Below are 23,032 nucleotides of genomic sequence, written 5' to 3'. Positions count from 1 at the left end.
AAGTAGCTCAGACAATTGAGATTTTTGGCATTTATGTGATGGTGAAATCCCTTGGCTCTTGTGTCTCTCAAAAACGGCTGAGCCAAACTGAAACAGCTTTCCCCCTTCAAACAATCTGCATCAGCTGCACCCAAGTGGATTAGGAAAGAGACTCGAACAAGCATTTCTAGAGTTATTCAGTCAGCCACATGATGATTTGTTCTTTGACTAATCCTGAACCACACTATTTGAAGTCACTACATCAACACAAACCCCAAAACAGAAGATTTCTATATTTGACTGGGTATATCCATGTGCACCCACTTTTCAAGACTGTCCATGATATCACACACCATTTGCATATACAAACTGGCACATTTATGTTGTAGTACCGCCTGAAAAACAATGACTGATTTAATCTCAGAATTTTTAGAAACAGATGGGAAAGCCATGCGACTTACTTCCTCCTTTGCCACTCTTCTCCATTCTGTATTGGTAGATGTGCAGAGTGAAGAGCATGTGGGAATTCTTGTGATCCTCCTCATGGCAATCTTGCTGGCTGCTGCGACGCGAGGCAATCGCGGCATCGAGGAAGAAGGCAGCTTTCTCTGCGGTGGGGGCCCGGAGCTCACTTTGATTTTGAAGCTGCAAGGCCACCCGGGGGGGGGGGGGAGTGCGTGTGCAAAGGACATAAAATGTGCGCATTGAGATTTAACACTGGCAAGTGATTTTCTGTTGGTAACTCCAAAGAACATTAGGATCTGCATAAGCAACATTCTGCTCTGCAGAACAATTTGGACAAAAGAGAATTCCCATGCAAAAATGCCTTCACTGTAAAAAAAATAAAAAGGCAAGATGCTTCAACCCCAAATCCATGATGCTGAACTTCCTGTTCTGGTTTCCATGCTTCTTACCCCCAGGTAGCATTGGATACTGGCAATTCCAGTTTACTCTTCCATTAAGGCTTTTCCCTGCTCAAATCATCACTTACTTGCTTTTTCCAATAACACAAGCTTTGGAATTGTATGGGCTGTACAATGTGCTTTCCCACAACAGTGGGTCATAATGGTTTGTGTTTTTCTTTCATGATCAAACTAGATAAAAAAACTCAACACATGATTGCTGCTGAAAATGGCAGCCACACATATAGTTCCACCTTTATAGCATTTATGAGAACATCATAGCTGGACACAACAATATTCTACATTTCCTTGCCTCTACTTCTTTTCATTGGCTACTAGTGGTGGGGAGTGAGGAAACACAGACCATTATGATATCAGAACATGGATAAAGTGGGGAAACACAGACCATTACGATATCAGAGCATAGACAAAGTCTATAAAAACTGACAGATGTCAAGATGATGGAACCACATGTGGTCATTAAGAAATTGAAGTCTGTGGCAGTGACAATTATTGGTTCTTAATGGGAGGGGGACACCTTTGACTTTTTTCAGACTTTGGTGAAGGCTTATTATGGTGGTGGTTATTATGGTGGTGGTAAGTGTCATCAAGTCGCAGCCAACTTTCGGCAACCTCATAAGGTTTTCAAGGCAAGAGACTATCAGAGGTGGTTTATCATTGCCTGCCTCTGCATAGTGACCCTGGACTTCCTTGGTAGTCTCCCATCCAAGTACCAACCAGGTCCAACTCTGCTTAGCTTCTGAGATCTGACAAGATCAGGCTAGCCTGGGCTATCCAGGGTGGAGGCTTATTATACTGCATGTCTATAGAGCCCACAGTTTCAATGAAACCCTGAACCAGGACTGTGTGGACGTTTGTGCTTTCAGGAGATTTCCTCTGAAAGTCTTTCTTTATACATTCCTTTCTGATCAAGGTTACATTCCACACCAAAGAGGCAGTAGTCACTGTAAGTATAGCACAGTAAAAAAATTGTACCTACAGGAAAGCTACCAGGAATTCCTACCAGTAAGGGTGCCTAGAGGATTTAGTCATAACTTTTTAAAAGATCACTAGATCTGTGGTTTGTGTACTATATCTTTCAACTTCTCCAGAAAGGCCTTTTTTTTAAAAACCAGTTGGGTGTTCCTGCCTGAAGAATACAGGAATTATTCTTGGCTTCACCAGGCCTCATAGTCACTTCTTGGCAGCAATTAATAAGTAGCTATGAATACTTCCTACAACATTACTAATCCATGGCCATAAATAATGCAGTTCACAGAGATATAAACAGCTATATTATTGGCCTCGAGCTATTTGTGCAATATTGTAAATATTTTAGTGTGTGTTGTTAGACATTGGAGAAATTATTATAGGAGGAGGCAAAATTTGTTTGATCTGAACCCTTTCACATTTTACAGCAAACAAAGGTCCCTGCTCAACATCAACTCATGCCAAAGGCACAAATATTTAGGCCAGGAGAGCAGAAGGCCCCGCAGCTGCAGGTCATAAAGTTTCTTGTGTGCCTGCAAATAAATGCTTCCAAGTTGGAGAATGTACGCTTTGTGTATTTATTTTTATTTGAAGCAATTCTAGGGAAAAACACTGCCCCAACAGGTATACATTCCGAATTAATAGAGCCTTGTATTCACCTGCATGCCACAAATGGGGTCCTCACAAAGGTAGACACCTGGAGACTGGCCATCTTGTAAGCTGCCTGTCGCAACCTCTGACAGCAAGTCCCTCAGATTTTCTTCTTTTCCCCACACTTCCACTGCGGAGATTCGGACTGAGAAACGAGCCCCTGTCTTCTCTTTTCGTTCATTAATCAGCTTGAAAAGCCAGGAGATGGCACAAGGGATTATGCCGAGGCTCTGCATGGAGTCATCCTTTCCAATCATAGTGTAGGATTTTCCTGTTAAGAATGGAGCGGAGGAAAGGAAGTCAACAAAACCAGCGCAAACAGAACGGGTAAAAGAATGGGTCACGGCAAAGCATGTGCAAGTAAAAATATTTTCACAGTTACGCCAAATCCCGATCCGCAATAAGGGGGTTTGTTTTACTGTGGCAATGAAATAGTGCCTAAAAATCGTCAGGGTTCTCAATCCATGCTTTTCCACCCTTTCTCCAATGGGAGATATAGTGACTCCCCCAAGGGCATCCAATGAACTTCACAGCTAAGTGGGGATTTGAATGTGGGTCTTCTCCAGTCCTAGTACAACATTCAACTCTCTACAAAACACTGTCTTTCAGTGAAGGAGCCCTTGCAGGACATAAAAGGATAGTTCTGACTAACCCCATGGTTTGATTTTACATGAACTAGCCCTGTGCTCACACATATGCTCCTCTCCTCATGCAGCTGGAATCAGTTAGTGACAAACCATTGTTTGCATTTACTTCCAAACCCACAAGTAATCGTTTGTGCTCCCCTTCCAAACTGGGGTTGGAAACCAGCTTCAAACTCTGGGGTTCTGTTGTTGCTGTTTTTGTTTTTAAAAAACTGTAAAATCAAGAAAAGACTAAACAAGTGATAAATTAAAAATGTAACATGCAAAGTCAGAGCTCATTGGTTCTCATACGTCAGTTATCTTGAGATAACTTGATATACGTCAGTTATCTTGAGATAAATCTATCAATGGGGCAATTAATGATGTATCACTTTGCTTTAAGAGAACTGGGAGTGCAATTCTTTCAGACAAAGATTACTCTGAATGGGAACCATTTTTCAAAACTAATCCAAGACCGTGGAATCCAAACATATGCAATTTAGAAGTGACTACTTTCCTTAGAATAATTTTACAGCATTACTATAAGATCCCAATAGTGGAAAAGGAGTGTCATAGTTTTCTTCTGTCACTGCAGGGTATCACGGGAGCACAGCAAGAACAACGGGAAGTACAAAGAAGAAGAAGAGTTGGTTTTTATATGCCGACTTTCTCTACCATTTAAGGCAGAATCAAACCGGCTTACAATCGCCTTCCCTTCCCCTCCCCACAACAGACACCCTGTGAGGTATGTGGGGCTGAGAGAGCTGTGACTAGCCCAAGGTCACCCAGCTGGCTTCGTGTGTAGGAGTGGGAAAACAAATCCAGTTCACCAGATTAACGTCTCGCCACTCATGTGGAGGAGCGGGGAATCAAACCTGGTTCTCCAGATCAGACTCCACCACTCCAAACCACTGCTCTGAACCACTACACCATGCTGGCTCTCCAAACATGATTAGAATATTGAAAGGATTGAAATACAGGTGATCATAATAAGAGGTTTTTTGTACATTATTGTTTGACCATGAAAACAAATATACTAACCTAGTTTGGCATGCCCAAAGCAAAATACACATCCATCTGCACCATTCACAACAGACTGGATCACCTCAGCTACTGTTCCTGCACATACTTCAGCCTGTCATAAAAACAAGACGATTAGTGGACAGTACAACTAACTGGTTTTATTATATATTTCAGTAGTCTTTAATGCCACTGAGTGCAATTGACCAGAGCCTTGAGAACATCATGATTATGAGGTGGAATATAAATGATTTGAATAAATAAATTTAAGATGCAACTCTGTAACCAGGCATGGGGTTGCTGGACTGGTTTTGTATGGTTCTATACATTCCTGTGTAGTGAGTTCCCACAGGGTGGTGAAAAATTATTCCTTATCACCTTAAGACTTCACTTGCGGGGTCTCACAGGGTCTACTTTGTTCCCATTTCTTGCGTTCAGTACATATGAGGCTGCTGGGTGAGATCATTTAGAACTTTATGACACCTACCATTTCTTTCCATCTAACCCAATCCTTTTTGTCTCATTGTTTGTTTGGAACCCAGCTGCAGACTGAAGGGAAGAGGAGAAAAAGGGGCAAAACCCTTGTGCTACAGCCTTGATTAGAGAAATGGCCAATGTGTGAAGGCGTTGACACTTCCTGTAAGATTCAGATCTTCCAGACCAATGTCTGACTTCACCAGTCTCAAGACTACATTACTGGAATGCACTCTGAACAAGGTTGTCCTTGATGCTTAATGGTACAGTGTGCCACCTCCTTATTTTTGGCAAGGATAAATTACTAGTTGCACATTGACCCTGCATAAATGGCCTTCCACTTAAGGAAGAATCAAACCAGCTTACAATCACCTTCGTTTCCCCTCCCCACAACAGACACCCTGTGAGGCAGGAGGGGCTGAGAGAACTCAAAGAGAGCTGTGACTAGTCCAAAGTCACCCAGCTGGCTTCATCTGTAGGAGTGGGAAAACCAACCCAGTTCACCAGATTAGCATCTGTCGCTCATGTGGAGGAGTGGGGAATCAATCCCGGTTCTTCAAACCACAGCTCTTAACCAATACACCCCCCTGGTAGCATATACTCTGGCACTAATTGAATCCAAACTCAACTTTTGTTTCTTTTAAAATCAATATAATATCAATCATGGGAACGATAATAATACAAGTCTCGAAATGGACACATTGCCAGTTGGACATAATGTCTACCTGAGAGGCATCTTGAGGGAAAACTGCATCAAATGCAAACATCTTGGGCGGCACTTGACCACTCCTCTTTGGGAAGGAGTTCTGGCCTACACAAGACAGTGGGTCATACAGAGTAATCTGCTTCTTGCGAGGATCAACCTTCAAGAAGGAGCTGGATTCAGAAGAGTCCCTGGCCAGGGTAGAACAAATGCGCACCATTACCTTCACCTGTCAGCAAACACACAAAAAACAAAAACAAAAATTGCACACATTTGATTAGGCTACACCAGTAACCACAAAGACATATTTAAAATGAGAATTCATAATTGGTCAGGTCAAGTTATTTCAGTTCAGGGTAACAGCACAGGGGAAGGTTTAAGCTCCGTCTGCATGCATGCCACAGTCCTAATTCAGAAGGGGAAGCGCATGTACAGGAATTAATGACAACATACAAGTAGTGTTACCAACCTCCAGGTACTAGCTGGAGATTTCCTGCTATTACAGTTGATCTCCAGCCGATAGAGTTCAGTTCACCTGGAGAAAATGGACGCTTTGGCAATTGGACTCTATAGCATTGAAGGCCCTCCCCTCCCCAAACCCCACCCTCCTCAGGTTCCGCACCAAAAACCTCACGCTGGTGGTGAAGAGGGACCTGGCAACCCTACATACAAGTCACATGACTTTGTGATTGTTTACAGGCCGGGTCCATGGCCTCCACCTTGCAAACTTCATCTCACAAAAAATGACCCCTAGTTAAAGAAATACACAGTGGAATGTAATATGTAAACTGATGACAACCAATAAGACGACCTCATTCTGTTGTTAACATAGATATTAAAGAGCACCGGACAAGAATAGATCTGTGTAGCCCTATACAAATTAAGTCCCAACTTGCTAACTCTGCCTCACCAGTGAAAATTCTTTGACTCCTATCTGTAAAGAGAGAATCAAACCAGTGGCAGGAACTGGTAGTTTGAGAGGCTGTGCTAAGATCACATGACCTTAGTCATTTCGTAGTTATAAGATTTACAACGCAATCCTACTGGGAGGGGGAAATGGCCTCAGGGAGCCAACTGACCCATATCCTGGCGTATCTCTGAGCTATGTTGGCGTAAGAGCCCGTTAGGCCGGTGCAGGACCCAGTGCTGTTGTGCCAATCTCGGGTGCTGTGCAACTCCACAGCGGTTGCACATTGGCACAACTCAGGTGCAGGGTTCTGCGCCAGCATCGATGTGGGCAGATCATGGGGCATGGCCAGAGTTAGTCGGCTCCCCGAGCCCTTTCAGCCCGGGAATGACTCGAGAGTGGCACAAAGCTGTGCCAAGAAAAGGGGGGCACAGCCCATAAGTGGCCATGGAATGGAAAAAAACAAGTGACCCCCCCCCCGCTGTAGCCACACCCATGAGACCCCAAACAGCTTTGGATGCCAACTAAGGGCTCAATAAATCACCTCCTGTGCTGGCCAAGCCCCCTTCGCAGCAGGCAATCGCAACCGCCCCCCAGCCCTACAAAAAACCCTCTCAGTTCTGACCCCTAACAGGTGCCCCGTTTCCTCAGCCACGACCCAAAGGGGTGACTGCACACTGACAGGGAAGCAAGGGACTATTCTTAGGGTTGCCAACCTCCAGGTAATAGCTGGAGATCTCCCACTATTACAACTGATCGCCAGCCGATAAAGATCAGTTCACCTGGAGAAAATGGCCACTTTGGCAATTGGGCTCTATGGCATTAAAGTCTCTCCCTCCACAAACCCCGCCCTCCTCAGGCTCTGCCCCAAAAACCTCCCGCCGGTGGCAAAGAGGGACCTGACAACCCTATGTGTAGGGGTTGACTTGTGTGAGTCCTAGGGTTGTCAGTCAATTGCTGGCAACCAGTGCGAGACCAGGGGATGGAGACAGGGGTGCTGTCAGACGATGGACCTGGCAACCCTAACTATTCCTCCAAACTCCTTCCCGCCTTCCCTCATCTGTGGCCAAGAGCCACCCCGGCAATGCAGCCCCTCACACCCGAGACTGGCAGTCAGCAGGGGTGGCAGGAGCCCCATATTCCCCCCATTGCCCCCCCACACAAGAAGTTTTGGTATGTGGGGACTGGGCTGGAACAGCTGCTGGGGGAGGGGGGCTAGCTTTTGGCTCTGCACTGCACTAGCAGCTCAAAATATTTGAAACTCACCATGTGTGGGAATTCCTAGCTCTGAAGTCACTGTTGCCCCTTCCTCTTTTCAGGAGATCAAAACAACTAAAAAAACAGAATGCAAAAGCCCAGGGTTCTCTCTGCCACAGGTGGCCATCCCTTGCGTGCCTGCGTTGGCTTTCTGAGGGTGACCTATGCCCGCACAGGGGCTTATGGTTGCAGTGGGCAATGTAGCTGCTCACGTCTTCTTTTCCCCCAAGCCCTTGCGCATGTGCCTGCAGCCATGCTGTGCGGGTGGCAAGGCGAGGGGACATTGATGGGGGTGATCCCCCTCAATTTGGCCGCCATGACCAAGAAGGCCCTCTTCCAGGTTGCCACCCACCTAATCTCAGAAGGCAGGGGCACCCAAAGCAGGGCCTTGGAACAGGACTGTAGCGGTTGGGCAGGTTTGTAAGGTAGCAGGTAGTCCTTCCTGTATGCTGGTCCCAAAACATGTAGGGCTTTTAAGGTCAACACCAGCACCATTGAACTGTGTCTGGTAACAGATTGGAAGCCAGTGTAGATGCACAAAGTCTGATATGGTCCCTTTTCCAGTCTTGTCACCTGATATCCTTTAACTGGAGATACTGGAAATAGAACATGGCTATGGTTGCAACTCTGTGCCCATTTACTTTTGGGTAAGCTTTGTTGTACACAGTGGGATTTAATTCCAAGTAAACTGCATACAGCCCTGACCTGGATGGCCCAGGTCAGATCTCAGAAGCTAAGCAGGGTCAGCCTTGGTTAGTATTTGGATGGGAGACCACCAAGGAATACCAGGGTTGCTGTGCAGAGGAAGGCACTGGCAAACCACCTCTGTTAGTCTCTTGCCATGAAAACCCCAAAAAAGGGGTAGCCATAAGTCGGCTGCAACTTGAAGGCACTTTACACACACAAACTGTATACACACTGCAATTTTTTCCTTCCACATTTGCTTTAAAAGACAGAATGCCCTGTTCTCTTTGTTCCAGACCAGGGTGCATTGTCAGATGAAAAGTACTATAGACTTGCAAATTATAAAATATTTGTCTTTGGTAGACAACTTAAAATCCGAGGCGATACCATAGCTATAGTTATGAAAATAGTAAGTCAAATTTATTTCATCAGGCAGAACTGATGGAGCCATACGGCCGACTGCATTCCCATTTCACATGCAATTTATGAGTAAGTAGGTGTACTGGTCAGAGAAGGGCTTTGAAATACACTACGCCAGGGAGCCAGCCTGAAGGAAGAATTGCAATTCATTCAACTCAGAAGCAGACCAGGACTTAATGGACTCTAAAAAAATCTTTCAATTCTATTTTAGCAGTTAAAGACTTCTACTATAGCTTTGACGAAAAGAAAAATACGGTCAAGATCACTGGAAACTGATTCTTAAGAGTTTATTTTTGCAATACAAATGAAAGGGTTTTTTTTTTTCCTACCAAAAAGGGGGGGGAATGGAGAATCCACATGCCACATTATCTACACTGGTTTTTGTTGTTGTTGTACCAATACTACCAATGAATAACTCCCTACAATCAGAACGTTCAAAATATATTGCTTGATATAAACCAGCCTTTCTGCCAGGTTCTGCAGTTGATTTGATTTGGCCAGGGAGGGCGGGGTAGAAACTTGACAAATAAATAAAAATTCCTAATAGAAACGACTCGCATTCCTATGAACATTTTGAACAGTGCCAAAACAGGCCTCCCTTGTTGGATAACGTTCAGATACTATTTCCAACACTGTTTATTCATTTACATTGCCGTTACGTTTGTTCTCTCTCTCAGTTGCCTTCACTAGCCTTCAGTTACATGGTCATGCAGTATGATTAGCTATGTAGCATGGTAAAGCCACCAAGTTCGCAGCATAATTGATTCTCTAGATAATAGGAGGGTGTAGATTGGGTAGGATCCCTCATATTCTACATTCTAAATATTATTGACTACATAGTCTAGTGACATCAATCCATTCACTATGTGACTCCTGACTGGCTGAGGCCACCAAGTAATTAATTAAAAGAGAAAGAGGCTGTGGTATGGGAGCAAGGACAAAAGGGGTAAAACAGAAAGGGAAATAACAGCTCCGAATAATTGTGTGCGAACGTTCAATTATGTTTTGAAGTGTTTTCCTGCAATAGATGTTACCCCACAAAAATAGCTATTTTCAATCACAAAACTGAAATGGGAGACTATTCAGCGCAGTCCTAATTTTATGTAAATGATTGTGTCCTTGATAGTAAAAAAAGTTCTTGCATAGCCAAACGGGTATCTTCCTTCGGGTGGTAGCTTTTGTGTCAGGCTCATAGCATTTTATGAGGTTTCTTTAAATGTTTTATGCTTGCTGTAACTGATCTCAAGAAGAGTTACCCTGGAGCTATACCATGAAGCAGAATCTACTTTATAATCTTATTTCTGGGCTCTTTCAATGTCATTGCTGAAATTCTGATTCCGTGGCATGTGAATGGTTGTTCTTTCTCGCAGTCCATTGTCACGGGGGAGCAATGTCATCACAAACTGAGCACTGTAATATGGGGGAGTACAGTATTAGAAACCCCTCCCTAACCCAACACGTAAACTTTCTTTCTTTTCTTTTTTGGATTATGTAGTTCCTCATGTGATGCCTAAAACTAGAGCACTTTCAGTGTGTCTTTATGTACCACTTCTCCCATTAGTCATCCTGGCACCTTTTATTGGACATGCCTCGCACAGGGAGGGAGTTAGCTGGAGTGGAAGTGTCCGTGGAGACAGAGGCAAGAGCACAGCTATCAAGCTATATTAGCACTCCATCAATGTAATGGCAATTGCTGACTGTAGAACAGGCTTATTGGAGGTTAATGAAGAGTGGGCTTTGTAATTTCTCATTGCTACTGCTTTAAATAATGAAAGGAAGCGTAAATTTTTGCTGTTAAGTAGTCACAAAATTGAGCAGCGCAATGAAATCTATAACTTATGACTTATACATATCTTGACACAATGGATGTAAACTTAAAAGCTTCTTGCAAAGGACTGGGAAATGAACATCTATAAAACAAAACTACCATGGAACTCTGTATCTTTATCATCAGATGCTATTATTCAATCATAAGGTTCAAGGTAAAACTGGAGGTCAGTTAGGATTTCACCAACCCAGCTGGAATATATAAACAGGACAAGTCCAATGGGAGGCATCGTGAGACATTTGCCAGAGTCTCAAGAATGGTGAGTGACCCAACATCTCAACACTGGTGCCATTCTCATTTTGCAAGAAGATGAGAGATAATGGCTCTGTTCAAGCATAAAATTAAACCATGGCTTACTTCGCTGTGGTTAGTTAATGAAACCAGGGTTTGGTTTGCAGATGATCAGTGAATTGTGATTTGTCTTGGCAAATCCAGTGTGGTGTCGTGGTTAAGAGTGGTGGACTCTAATCTGGAGAACTGGGTTTGATTCCCCACTCCTCCACAGGAGTGGTGGACTCTAATCTGGTGAGCAGCGTTGGTTTTCCCACTCCTACACATGAAGCCAGCTGGGTGACCTTGGGCTGGTCACAGTTCTCTAATAACTCTTTCAACTTCACCTACCTCAAAAGGTGTCTGTTGTGGGGAGAGGAAGGGAAGGAGATTGTAAGCCGGTTTGATTCTCCTTAAAAGTTATTTTTACTATGTATGTATGTGAAAGTCGAACAATGAAGAAAGATGACAGGAAGAAAGTAAATTCCTTTAAAATGTGGTGTTGGAGGAGAGTTTTATGGATACCGTGGACCACCAAATAGACAAGTAAGTGGGTTGTAGATCTCTCCATAGAAGCTAAAGTGACTAAACTGAGGCTATTGTACTTTGGTCGCATTTTGAGAAGGCAATACTCGCTGGAAAAGTTGAAGGCAGCAGGAAAAGAGGAAGACCCAACATGAGATGGATTAAAGGAAGCCCTCAGTTTGCAAGACCTGAGCAAGGCTGTTAACAAGAGGACGTTTTGGAGGACATTGATTCATAGGGTCACCATGAGTCGGAAGTGACTTGATGACACTTAACACATACCACAACCCTAATCCGACTGCATTATTTACTGAATGTCGCATCCTGTTGATTGTATTGACTCAAACTGTGTAATCTACTTTGAGCACCAACGAGAAAACAAATTATAAATAATGTAAATAAATACAAATAAATGTTGTCCCTAAACTAATCTATATAATTAGAGGTCTGGCTATGTATATCCTCCAAAAATATTGTTTAAAATTGGATTTATTTTTCTTACCTTCTCGGGGGGGGGGGGATAATCAAAGACCCAGAATTGCCTACAACAAATTACAACTACCAACTGAAAAAGGAGGGTTTAGACTCCCTAAATTAAAAACCTATTATATGGCACAACCCTCCTCCAGACTCTATTTACTCTATATAGTCACAAATACATATGGACATGCCCTGAATACTCTCAAAAAGGTATCTTCATCAGAAGAACACAGAGTGGAAGAAAACCAAGTGTATTTTCAAGTGGTAAATTCTCAATCCCAGACAATAAGCAAAAAACACTCCCGATAGTTCTGGCTCTCTCCCATATAATCAAAGTAACAGTGCATTCCTAAGGAGAGCTACTCCAGTCTAAGCCCATTCATTTCAATAGGCTTAGACTGGAGTAACTCTCCTTACAAATGCACTGTAAATGTTGAACCATGCAGTCCTGAGTGCCGGCATCCGTGCCAGTTTGTATGGTGCGAGTGGCATGGACACCAGCGTAGGGGTCACACCGGCTCCTACGGTCATTTGCCCCCCCCTTTAGGAATGGGCTGTTAGAGTCTCTTTATTGTCCTTAGCATTACTGAAAAAAGCTTCATTATCTACTGCAGCTGATCCAAAGAGGCCTTCTGTAACACAGAAATTTATATGCAAGTGTTAAGAAGAGATGGTCTTCTACTCTGCATTGTTCTGATGAAGATACATTTTGAACCAGGAGGACAATATCCCGGATGCCTGTCCTTTCAATGGACATATCATAGATTTTCTATGGAGGTGCATTTAGCACATTATACTCACGGCAGACTCTTTTTGGTAGACTCTTTTTCTATTTGTTTTTGTATATGTATTTAGTACATGTGAGTTTAATTCTGTCCCAATGATCATTATTTTCATTTTACAATTCAGTGCACTGTCCTAAATAAATTTTTTTATTGGCTGGTGTGTCCTGTCCATTACAGTCATACAGTGCGGTGCTCTTCATTATTTTTTCTTTCTGTTTGTACACACTGTGTTCCCTTTTGGTGTTGTTTATCTTGTTGTTAAAAACACAGCCTAGTAGGTATTTTTTCCTGGCCAGATGGCAATCTTAGTTCCCCCATGTCCTCTCCACAGAATGCTTTTTGCAACTACATCAGAATGGTCTCTCTCAGTCTGTCTCTGTGCATTCGACTAACAGTAAGAAAATATAGGTACTGGTTTTCTTTTATTCTGGCACAAGGCTGCTTAGAAATCACAAATTAAAACATACATAATAAAATAAAATCATTGTAGGGTATAAAGTCCCCCCCCCCATTTGCTCACCCTTTATATAGACAGAAATAATAACCGGTCACCTTTTTAAAAGGTTGTTGGGTCTTCATTCTTTGCATTCCCTTACAAGTGCTTTAGAAAAGATAATCACACAATAATTGTCCATACAATTATCATTTCTCTGCAGCAACACTGCTGAATTGTTTGGTTTTTAGGGCATTAAAGCATTAAAAAAAACTACAAGAACGTATATCTAAACAAAGAGATGTTAAGTTTTGCATCCCCTCTGAAATCTTCTTGCTTAAAGTCAGTTTCTATTTGCCATGGAAAAGATTTAAGTAGTAATACTATTTCCCTTATCAATTATAAGGCAACTTTAATCCCAGGTAAATTTACAGAATTGGCTACCCTTCTGACTACAAGGAAAGGTAACAAAAAACCCTTGAGTCACAAAAGACTAATTAACCACTTTTCCCTCCATCTGGCAAGTGTCAAATTAGCTCCATTAAATTCTGCCCTGAGCTGGGGACATTTGGCACAAAATATACAACAGTGTTTCAAAATGCACATGGGGATTTTCTTACTTTTGTAACGTTGGTGTAGCCTAATATCTGGTACAAAACCAAATGAATACCACAAAGTATATGGCTCTGACAGGCCTCATATACGCAGTCATATTTTTTACAGTACTGTTGTTAACTTCTTCGGGGGGCATTTGCAGTTATATCGATAATGTGAATTTGAAAGAGCATTTTAATTACTCAAGAAACTTATATATTACTGATCATAAACATGATCGACAAAGCATAAGTGGCTGGAGTGCTGGGATAGGATCTGGGAGACCCAGATTTAATCCCTACTCTGCTATGGACGCGTGCTGGGTGACTAGGGTTGCCAGGTGCCCCGTGATGGCGGGCAAACCCCCGGCAATTTGCCCCTATGCACGCCGACCACCTGAGGGTCGGCGGGCAAACGTGCACACGCGCACCGCCTCGCGAGGGGCCTTTTCCTCTTAGTTTGAGTGGTAAAGGGCCGCTTTACCACTCAAACTAAGAGGAAAAGACCCCTCACGAGGGCGGCACTTCTGGTTGTAAACCGGAAGTGCTGCGGACGCACGCGCGCCATTGCACCCACAGCCCCATAGCCTCCCACTGGAGCAGAGGAAGGAGCTGGTAAGTCTATGGGTGACCTTGGACCAGCCTAACCTACCTCACAGAGTTGTTGTGAATAATTCACAGTCGGTAACCGTGTTAGTCTGTCTGCAGTAGTAGAAAAGAACAAGAGTCCAGTAGCACCTTAAAGACTAACAAAAATATTTTCTGGCAGGATATGAGCTTTCGTGAGCCACAGCTCACTTCTTCAGATCTGGTTTCTGAACTTCAGATCACTTCTTCAGTTGGTTTCAGGTAGCCGGCTCAAGGCTGACTCAGCCTTCCATCCTTCTGAGGTTGGTAAAATGAGTACCCGGCTTGCTGGGGGTAAAGGGACGATGACTGGGGAAGGGACTGGCAAACCACCCAGTAAAACAAAGTCTGCCTAGTAAACGTCAGGATGTGATGTCAACCCATGGGTCAGGAATGACCCAGTGCTTGCACAGGGGACCTTTACCTTTTTTTAAAGTTAGTTGCTAACTAGCACTGTGGAGGAAATACCTGTAGCAATTCTGTCTTTAACTGATTTTAACTCTGGGAATATGAACACTGTATAACCCACTTTACTCACAGTCTGTGGCTCCTCAAATTGTTGCCATCCATGTTCACAGAACCAACGTGACTCACAGATGTCAGAGATTAAAACCCCCCACTGTGAATGTGTATGCAGACACGTATAAATTCTTCACAATCTCCAAATCCCATATTAAACCTATCTTTAAAATACTGTGACATATTGTAAAATACTACAATCTAATAAATTATACAGGTATTTACACTATCTCTAATTAATGGACTCCTCAATGAACTAGAGGTCATTTTTAGGCAGCTAGAACTTTTGTTGTGGAATCAAATACAAATTATAGCATGGAAAAAGACAATGATAAATTTCTACTAAATTATCCCACTGAAATATCAAAAAGACAAAGACTATTCAAGGCCAGCTAAGAAGGCAGGCTACCCTAGATGTTATTATTTATGCCAGCGGTTTCCATGATTACACACAAAGGAAGATTTTCAGTTCTGTACAGATAGTCAATAGAGTAAATAATGAGCAGCAACACAATCAGATAAGAAGGATTTGCATTATTTAATGCTGAAATGGGCAGAGATGACAAATCACAATTTAATGTGGCAAACAAACTATATAAGAAAGTGGGCCAAGTTCAGAATGAAAGCTGATAATCAGATTCACTTAATAAAAAGGGACTGATTCAGATATCTGAGTAGGAAAAAGGAGTTTAGTAAGTGGAAGCAAATCCAGAGTCCAGACCAATATATATACATCAAAGAAAACTGAAGCAGAAGGATAGAAATGCTTCCGGGAGCCCCCAATGTAAGGGGTGCCATTACTATATAAAGTGGCATAAAGGACGTACAGTCTCTAGAAGTAGGACAAACCACCACAAGGTGATACGTAGTTTGGCGCAATACGATTAAAACATGGCTTCAGGGTAGGGTTGCCAGCTCTGGGTTGGGATACACCTGAAGATCTTGTGGGTGGAGCCTAAGGAGGGCGGGATTTGTGAGGGGAGGGACTTCAATGGGGTATAATGCCATAGAGTCCACCTTCCCAAGAAGCCCATTTCTCTGTCGTCTGGAGATCAGTTGTAATAGCAGGAGATCTCCAGCCACTACCTGGAGGCTGGCAACCCTACTTCAGGGCTTTAAAGGCATGAAGGGGGGGAAGAAGTGCATGCAATTTTTTTCTCTCTCTTAGGGAAAAAAAGTGATTTTCAAGGATCAAAAGACAAGTGACAAGAGTCCACAGGATCATCTCATGGCCACTGACACAATTTTAATAGCATTTATACTTCTTTAAAAATTGCCACAAGCGCCTGACTCGGATTGAGTGTGCAGCACAGCGGCCCCGAGAGCCTTTCTTTCACTCCAACATTTTTTCAGGTGTACAAACATCCCCCCCCCAATGGCTCTTTCTATACTTGAAAAGGCATAGGGGGGCAACAGCTCCTAGCCCTGCTGTGCCATGCACTCGATCCAGATCAGGGCTTCGCCGCAATTTTTAAAGAACTACAAAAGCTTTTAAAATGGTGTTAAGAGGCCATGGGCAGGGCCTGCGAACTCTGTCATTTGTATTTTGGGCCTTGGAGCAATCCTAAACAGAGTTACACCCTTCAAAGCTCATTGACTTCAATGGACTTGGAAGGGTGTAACTCGGTTTAGCACTGTAACTCTTTTTCGAAGTTTGTATTTCAATCAGAACAAGGGGTTCAAGTCCAGATGTCAAGAAGAGCTAAAGAACAGCAGAAGAAATTTAATAAGGATTGACGTCTTCATGAACTATCTCATTCCAAAAGAAGAAAACTAAGATGAACTTGTTTCTGAGTTTCTCTCCTTTACAAACTAGAATAGAATTGCCAGATGTCTCCTAAGGTGAAACCTGAGACCAGTTTGGAGGATGCTGCTTGGAAGAAATGTTATAGCAGTTATCAGGAATAGTAAGAGCAGTAAAATGCTCAGGAAATTTTCATACATTTCCAGAACCACCACCAATTTTATCTGAAGTAAAACTTGAGGTGAATATTTATTAAAACGTTTTTATGGTGGCTTCTACCAAATTTACAGTTTCCTAGGCAGCAGCCAATTACAAATTAAAACAATCTCTAAGGGCTAACGCACTTACTGTTTGAAAAGTTTATTGAGACGTTTTATTCATTCATGATCGCACTTCCTCCCCTCCTTTTGGGGGTGGAACCATTTTGCAGTCGTGTAATCCCCGTGGTTTCCAAAAACACATATAGAACGATGTTTTTCCTTTCTCCATTTTCCAGACAGCTTCCCCCGAAGTGCAGATAAGATTAAGACGCTGTTTCTTTCTCCGCCCCTCTGTTGTCCACACCCACTGTGAAGCCCATGTCCCCTCCTCTTTCCCTCTGGTGGCCATGTGGGTTTTTTTTTTTAAATAAATGTACTTGGAGAAACATTGGATCATTATGTCTTCTTAAAAAAAAGGGATCAGGCAAGTTATTTAAAGCCAGCAAAGAAGCGACCCATTCTCCACCAGGTCTCCTTTGTTTCTGTGTTACAGACGAGGCTTGGACAAGGCTGTAAAGAAAATTTGTTGCTTTTGTTCTTCTGACCCCCCTTCCCTTGAGAGCTGCAGGAGAATGATTGTTTCTGAGTTTCTTCTTTCTTTTCTCCCCCCCCCCCCGTTTTCCTCCTGGTGCAATATCCCCAAGGGAAGATATGAATGATTTCCTGCTTTTTGTCCCTTTGCATTCCCGCGAGAACTAGAAGCATCGGGGGAAACGTGAGCCCATCATCCTATCTTCCCGATGCACTGATGATCCCACGCAAGCACACCAAAATGCCGAGGGAGGTGGAGGGGAACCCAAGCAAGTTACGTGGTGCTCCCTCCACACCCCCTTCTCTCTTTTGTGCACTGTTTCATTGGAGGTGCGCTCTGAAAGCAAACATTTCAGAGAGATTAGAACGAGCAGAAGTGTGTGGGGGGAATAGGAAATCACATCCAGCACGATCGCTTTTAAGATGTTTTCCATACGTTTCCCAGCCTGGGTGCAATAAGCCCCCCCTCTCTCTTTCTCTCTCTCTATATATACTCTCTCTCACACACATATAGAAAGACCTTTATACATATACATAAAACAAAAACTATTCATCAAAACACAAAGACAGAGACACATAGACACTTAACTTCTTATACAGGAATGAAGAAACACCAAACGAAACATAAAAGTCTAGAAGACAATAGAGGTGACCAGACAATTCTCCCTGGGGAGGAATTCCATCATTTTTGAGCCATGACAAAGAAGGTCCTTTCTCAGATTGCTACCCATCTAATCTCAGCTGGTAGGGGGCACCTGAAGCCGGACCCCAAAGATGACCATAGTGATCATATATGGGGGTAGGGGGTCCTTAAAGTATGCTGGCCCAAAGCCATATAGGGCTTTAAAGGTCAATGTATATGTAAAGTGCCGTCAAGTCACAGCTGACTTATGGTGACCCCACCAAGGGGCTTTAAGGGCAAGTGATTAAGCAGAGGTGGTTGGCCATTGCCTTCCTCTGCAGACTCTTCCTTGGTGGTCTCCCTTCCAAGTACTAACCCTGCTTAGCTTCCGAGATCAGGTTATACCATACTACCTTCCCTCCCCTAAAGGTCAATACCAGCACCTTAAATTGAGCCTGGAAGCTAACTGCGAGTCAATCTAGGTTATACAAGAGTTACCATTCTGGCTGCAGCATCCCATACAAACTGTAGCTTTCTCAAGGGCAGCCCCGCACACAGTGCATTGCAATAGTCTAATCTAATACTGGTGTAGGGTTGCCAGGTCCCTCTTTACCACCGGCAGGAGGTTTTTGGGGCAGAGCCTGAGGAGGGCGGGGTTTGGGGAGGGGAGGGATGTTAATGTCATGGAGTCCAATGGCCAAAGCGGCCATTTTCTCCAGGTGAACGGATCTCTATTGGCTGGAGATCAGTTGTAATAGCAGGAGATCTCCAGCTAATACCTGGAGGTTGGGAACCCTATCCTGGTGTTACCAAGGCATGCACCACAGTGGCAAAAAACTTTTTTGTCCATCAAAGGTTGTAGCTGAAGCTGGTTGCAGAAAGACACCCCTGGCCACTTTTGCCACTTGCTTGTCCAACAGGAAGCCGGGGCCCAGCAGCACCCCCAAGCTGCAAATCTGTTCCTTTAGGGGGAGCGCAACCACATCTGGGTCAAGAGACCCCTCAATTTCTGAGTCAGTCTTTCCTCCCACTAGTAACGCTCCATTTTGTCAGGATTAAGTTTCGGTTTGTAAATGGAGAGGCAGTAGCATTGCTGGCAGTCACCCTGAAAATTATCTGTGTTTTCCTGTATACATGTAGAGAGACCAGTAATGGGGGCAAGTTTGATACTAGAGAACTTCACAGAAGAATCTAGTTGAATTTCTCTGAGCTTTCCAAGGTGTCCCTTAGTGGACTTTTAAGACTGAAGAAGATTTTCCTGTGGCAGGCCTGCCCATGCACAGTCCCGGTGTGGGACTCACAGAAGACCAAAGATAAACTAATTGTTACAGAATAGCTTTTCAGCTGTTCTCTAGCTGGTTAGCATTCACTGCACAAATGATCTCTTACAACCTATACCAGTGGTGGCGAACCTATGGCACGCGTGCCAGAGTGGACACTCAGAGCCCTCTCTGTGGGCACGCGCATCGTCGCCCCAGCACAGAGTTCGCCTGAGTTCGTTACTAGAAAGCCAGAGGGACGCGGGGGCGGGCTGCTCCCCTCCCTCTCCATGCGCGCCTGAGGGTATTTCTCACATCACCCGCCCCCCCTGCCCAGCAGCCCAATTGGAGCGCTTCCTCCTTCCCCTGTCTGGGGTAAGGCATGTCAAGGAAATGGGACCCCCCCACACACAATTCCTTGTTGCTGAAAAATATTTGGTCCAGGCCTTCGGCTTGGCTAAGGAAATCAACCTGCAAGACATTCCAGGATGTGGCTCAATTAACATTGGTAAAAAATGCAATTGCTTCCCCCATCCGCCGGACCGTTGTCATAGTAGCAAATGGTCCTGCAATTAACTCTTATCCTGCCTCAGGGAACCCCAGGTGATGTGCTCTGTAAGTATTTGTCACCTTGGTGTTTTCTGTTGCAAGCTGGATGTCATCAATCTTCGGTCAGTTGGCATCTCCGGAATCTCAGTGAGGTTTGAACTAAAACCTCAGTATTCAGGTTAAATTGCCATGATGGCACTTGGCAATAAATAAGTGGGTTTTGGGTTGCAGTTTGGGCATTCGGTCTCTAAAAGGTTCGCCATCACTGACCTATACAAACTCAGGCAATAGTTATGCTTCTCTTGTACTTAATTTTAGAAGGGTTTGACCACAGAACACATCAAACGTCCTTAACGCTATCTCAGAAACCCATTTAAATGGAATAATTCATTATGTTATGTGTAGCTCAGAGGCTGTGTAGTTCCCCCCCACCCCCTAGTATGTAGCAACCTTTAATGAATGGCACCTGATCAATAATGCAGAATCTGACACGTGAGAATAAACAAAAAGGCTTTCCATATGAGTTCTATCTGTAGAAAATGTCAGAATCATTTATCATGGATCCAGACTGATGCCCTGCAGCTGCTACCCATAAAGATCCTAAAAATCTAACTTTGCTGAGTCCCGCAAATATGTTTTTGTGCTCCATATAATTAGCTTTCCTCCATGACTAAAACCCAAAGTAAGGTCTGACTGAGAACGTGTGTGAGGGCCTTTATCAGCGCTTTATTAGATGGAAACTGTCCCATAATGGTGCTTTGTTTCCAGGCTGCTTTTTACACAGCATTAGTTTATCTTGATTTCCAGGTGTGCGCTAAAACAATCTTCCTTGTAACTCTGGTCTGAGCGGCTTAATCCGAGCCAGTCTGTAAACTGCATTTATATTGGGATTTTAAAACCACAGATTAACAAGTCAATTGAGCACAGAGTTGCAAGCCAAGCAAATGGCAATCACTTTACTTCTCCTGGCATTCAGGCGTAGAGCTGAAGAATACAAGTTCAACCAGGTCTTATTGCACTATGGAAAGCTCTTTCCACAAAACGGTCGTTGAGAGCAAGCAGACAGAGAGAATCCATTTGTCCTTCTCATAGACAGAAAAATGGCCATAATACTAGTGGAAAATAGGTGAGAGAGATCTGAGATAGCAAGAGGCCAACCATATTACTGGCTTCAGTAATGGAACAGCTGAAAATATGGCTTGGTTGTGGGTCAGCTCTAAGAACAAGGTGAAAAATAGCTCACAAAGAACAGCTCTGGATGCAGTGATCTTCAAACCCAATTGCTGCATTCGTTTCAGGAAAAGAAATGTCTTCAGTATTTAATCACACCTATCATAACTTTCTTTATCAGCAGTAGTTATAAAACCCTCATGCTATCAGTGATCCTTATGTAACCCAGTTGATTTATATTATAAGCCTTTGGGGCAGGCCCTTTGTGTTTTCTAATTGATTTATAAATCTTGAATGAATGAGTTTGCCAACTTTTACTACATTCTTTTCCTGTGCCTTTAATAACATCTTAATTTGCACATGTAAACAAGTGACAAGTGGGAACCCGCAAGTACTTGCAGGGGGATATCTCATTTCCCCTCCCCCCATTTCCTCTTTCCCTTCCCTAGCAGCCCCCAATGGCCTCTCCCTTTCCTACTTCTTCTCTCCTTCCCACCTAACAGCCAATCTCCCATTATCTTCGTACTGTTAGTCACCCCACCCACAGCCTCTATCTAGAAAATTATGGCCCAGTTCTGTGGGGCCGGCTGCTTACATATTAGGGAATCCTCAAGGACTTAATGTGTGGCACCACACTTTCCCCTGTATACCCCTCCCCTCTCCCTCCTCCTGGCAATCCCCATATCATCTCCCCTTTCCCTGCCTCATTCTTTTGTTCTTAGCCATTCACCAACCTAACTTTTACCTGCCTCCCATCTTCAGCTATATTTATTTATTTCCTTCATTTTTACCCTGCCTTTCTCCACAGTTGGAACCAAAGCACCACACATCATTCTCTTTTCCTTTTTATCCTCATAACAACCCTATGAGGTAGGTTAGGCTGAAAGTATGTAACTGGCCCTACATCACCTAGTGAGCTTCCACAGCTGACTGCTGATTTGAACCTGGGTCTCCTAGACCCTAGTGTGAAACTCTAACCGCTACACCATACTGGTTTTCATATGGTGGCTGCTGTTGAACATGAGCAACAAGGCAGGCCTAGGTGAGTCATGCAATTCAGTTAGTAGCAGGTACCCTGGTGGGTGCTGAAAGGCCTGGCCCAATGAGTACTTCCTCAAAGGCCAAAACAGTCCTGGAACATGTCCCGCAAGACGCCTGCCTTTAACTGACAGAAACCAAGCCTAGAATGCTGTGGTTGTGTAGCAATGGCTATGTAGGGCTTCCATTTCTTAAAGCTACAGGTGCTCCTTTTATGGTTTTGGTTTAAAAAACCAAACAAAAACACCCCAAGTACATTTTTTTTAGATTTCATATTTTTTCTGCAATCTTGGGTTGTTTTTCAGGTTTGTAGAAAGAGCTGCCTTGTCTGTTCACTGGTCCAGTCTCTGGATTTAAGCATCCACAGATCTGGCCAACTTGGCCATTAGGATACACAATTGGGTACTCACAAGACACTTGCACCTTTGTTTTCTCTCCCCCCGCCCACCTCTGCCTCTCACTCTTTCTTCCTCCTACCACCCCTTCTCTTACTCTCCCCCCCCCCTTGCCTGTCACTTTCTGTTTCTGTCCCCATCCCATCACTCTCTTTCTCTCTTGGTGTCAGGCCTGGTGCAGTTTTCAGCCTCCCTTGCTGGGCCTATCACAACTTCTCCCTCCCAATCCACTGCTTCCAGCCACCCTCCCACCATTCTTGATGCCTGGAGGAGGTAGGTGCCTTGTCTGCACATGGACAGACAACGGTTTTGTTTGGGGGGGATTTAACCCCCCCAATGTATTTTTAATGGTTTTTGGATTTTTCTGCAAACCTGGGGGTGGGGGGTCCTCAAGTTTGGAGAAAAATCTCCTTTCTGTCATTGTGGGCCCAGTCTGCAGATTTAGATATCCACAGATGACTCCAAATGTGGATATTAGATATACAGATGATAATGCTATTACTAATTTCCTTGCCATGCTAAACTTCACCTGCTGATATTGGCAGATCATGATATGTATAACAGCACGGTATATATATCTAGAGTTGCCAACAGGCCTGGAGAAAAAAGTCCTGTTTCTTTAATGGAGACTTAATATGTGGAAATGGGCAGCTGAAGCTTTTCATGGCATATAGATACATAACACCCCAGTAAGCCTCTATTAAAGGGTCAGGACTTTTTTTTCTCCAGGCAATTGGCAACCCTAAGATGTTTTCCCCCAGTTGGCAACCCTATTTCTGACACTCAAATTATGC

General features: G+C 43.7%; 1 protein-coding gene across 1 annotated transcript in view; it reads right to left on the bottom strand.

Annotated features, from left to right (window-relative positions):
- Window positions 1-23,032, bottom strand: part of KIF26B (kinesin family member 26B) — a 366,977-nt gene that overhangs the window by 73,565 nt on the left and 270,380 nt on the right. The window contains exons 6-9 of the mRNA XM_056853346.1: window positions 5,365-5,571; window positions 4,187-4,280; window positions 2,531-2,793; window positions 441-624 (exon numbers count right to left, since the gene is read on the bottom strand). Coding sequence (XP_056709324.1) covers window positions 441-624; window positions 2,531-2,793; window positions 4,187-4,280; window positions 5,365-5,571 — 748 coding nt within the window. The remainder of the gene's footprint in view (window positions 1-440; window positions 625-2,530; window positions 2,794-4,186; window positions 4,281-5,364; window positions 5,572-23,032) is intronic.

This window comes from Euleptes europaea, chromosome 7, assembly GCF_029931775.1.
Source record: "Euleptes europaea isolate rEulEur1 chromosome 7, rEulEur1.hap1, whole genome shotgun sequence".
Lineage (NCBI taxonomy): Eukaryota > Metazoa > Chordata > Lepidosauria > Squamata > Sphaerodactylidae > Euleptes > Euleptes europaea.
This window is presented reverse-complemented; position numbering and strand designations above follow the sequence as displayed.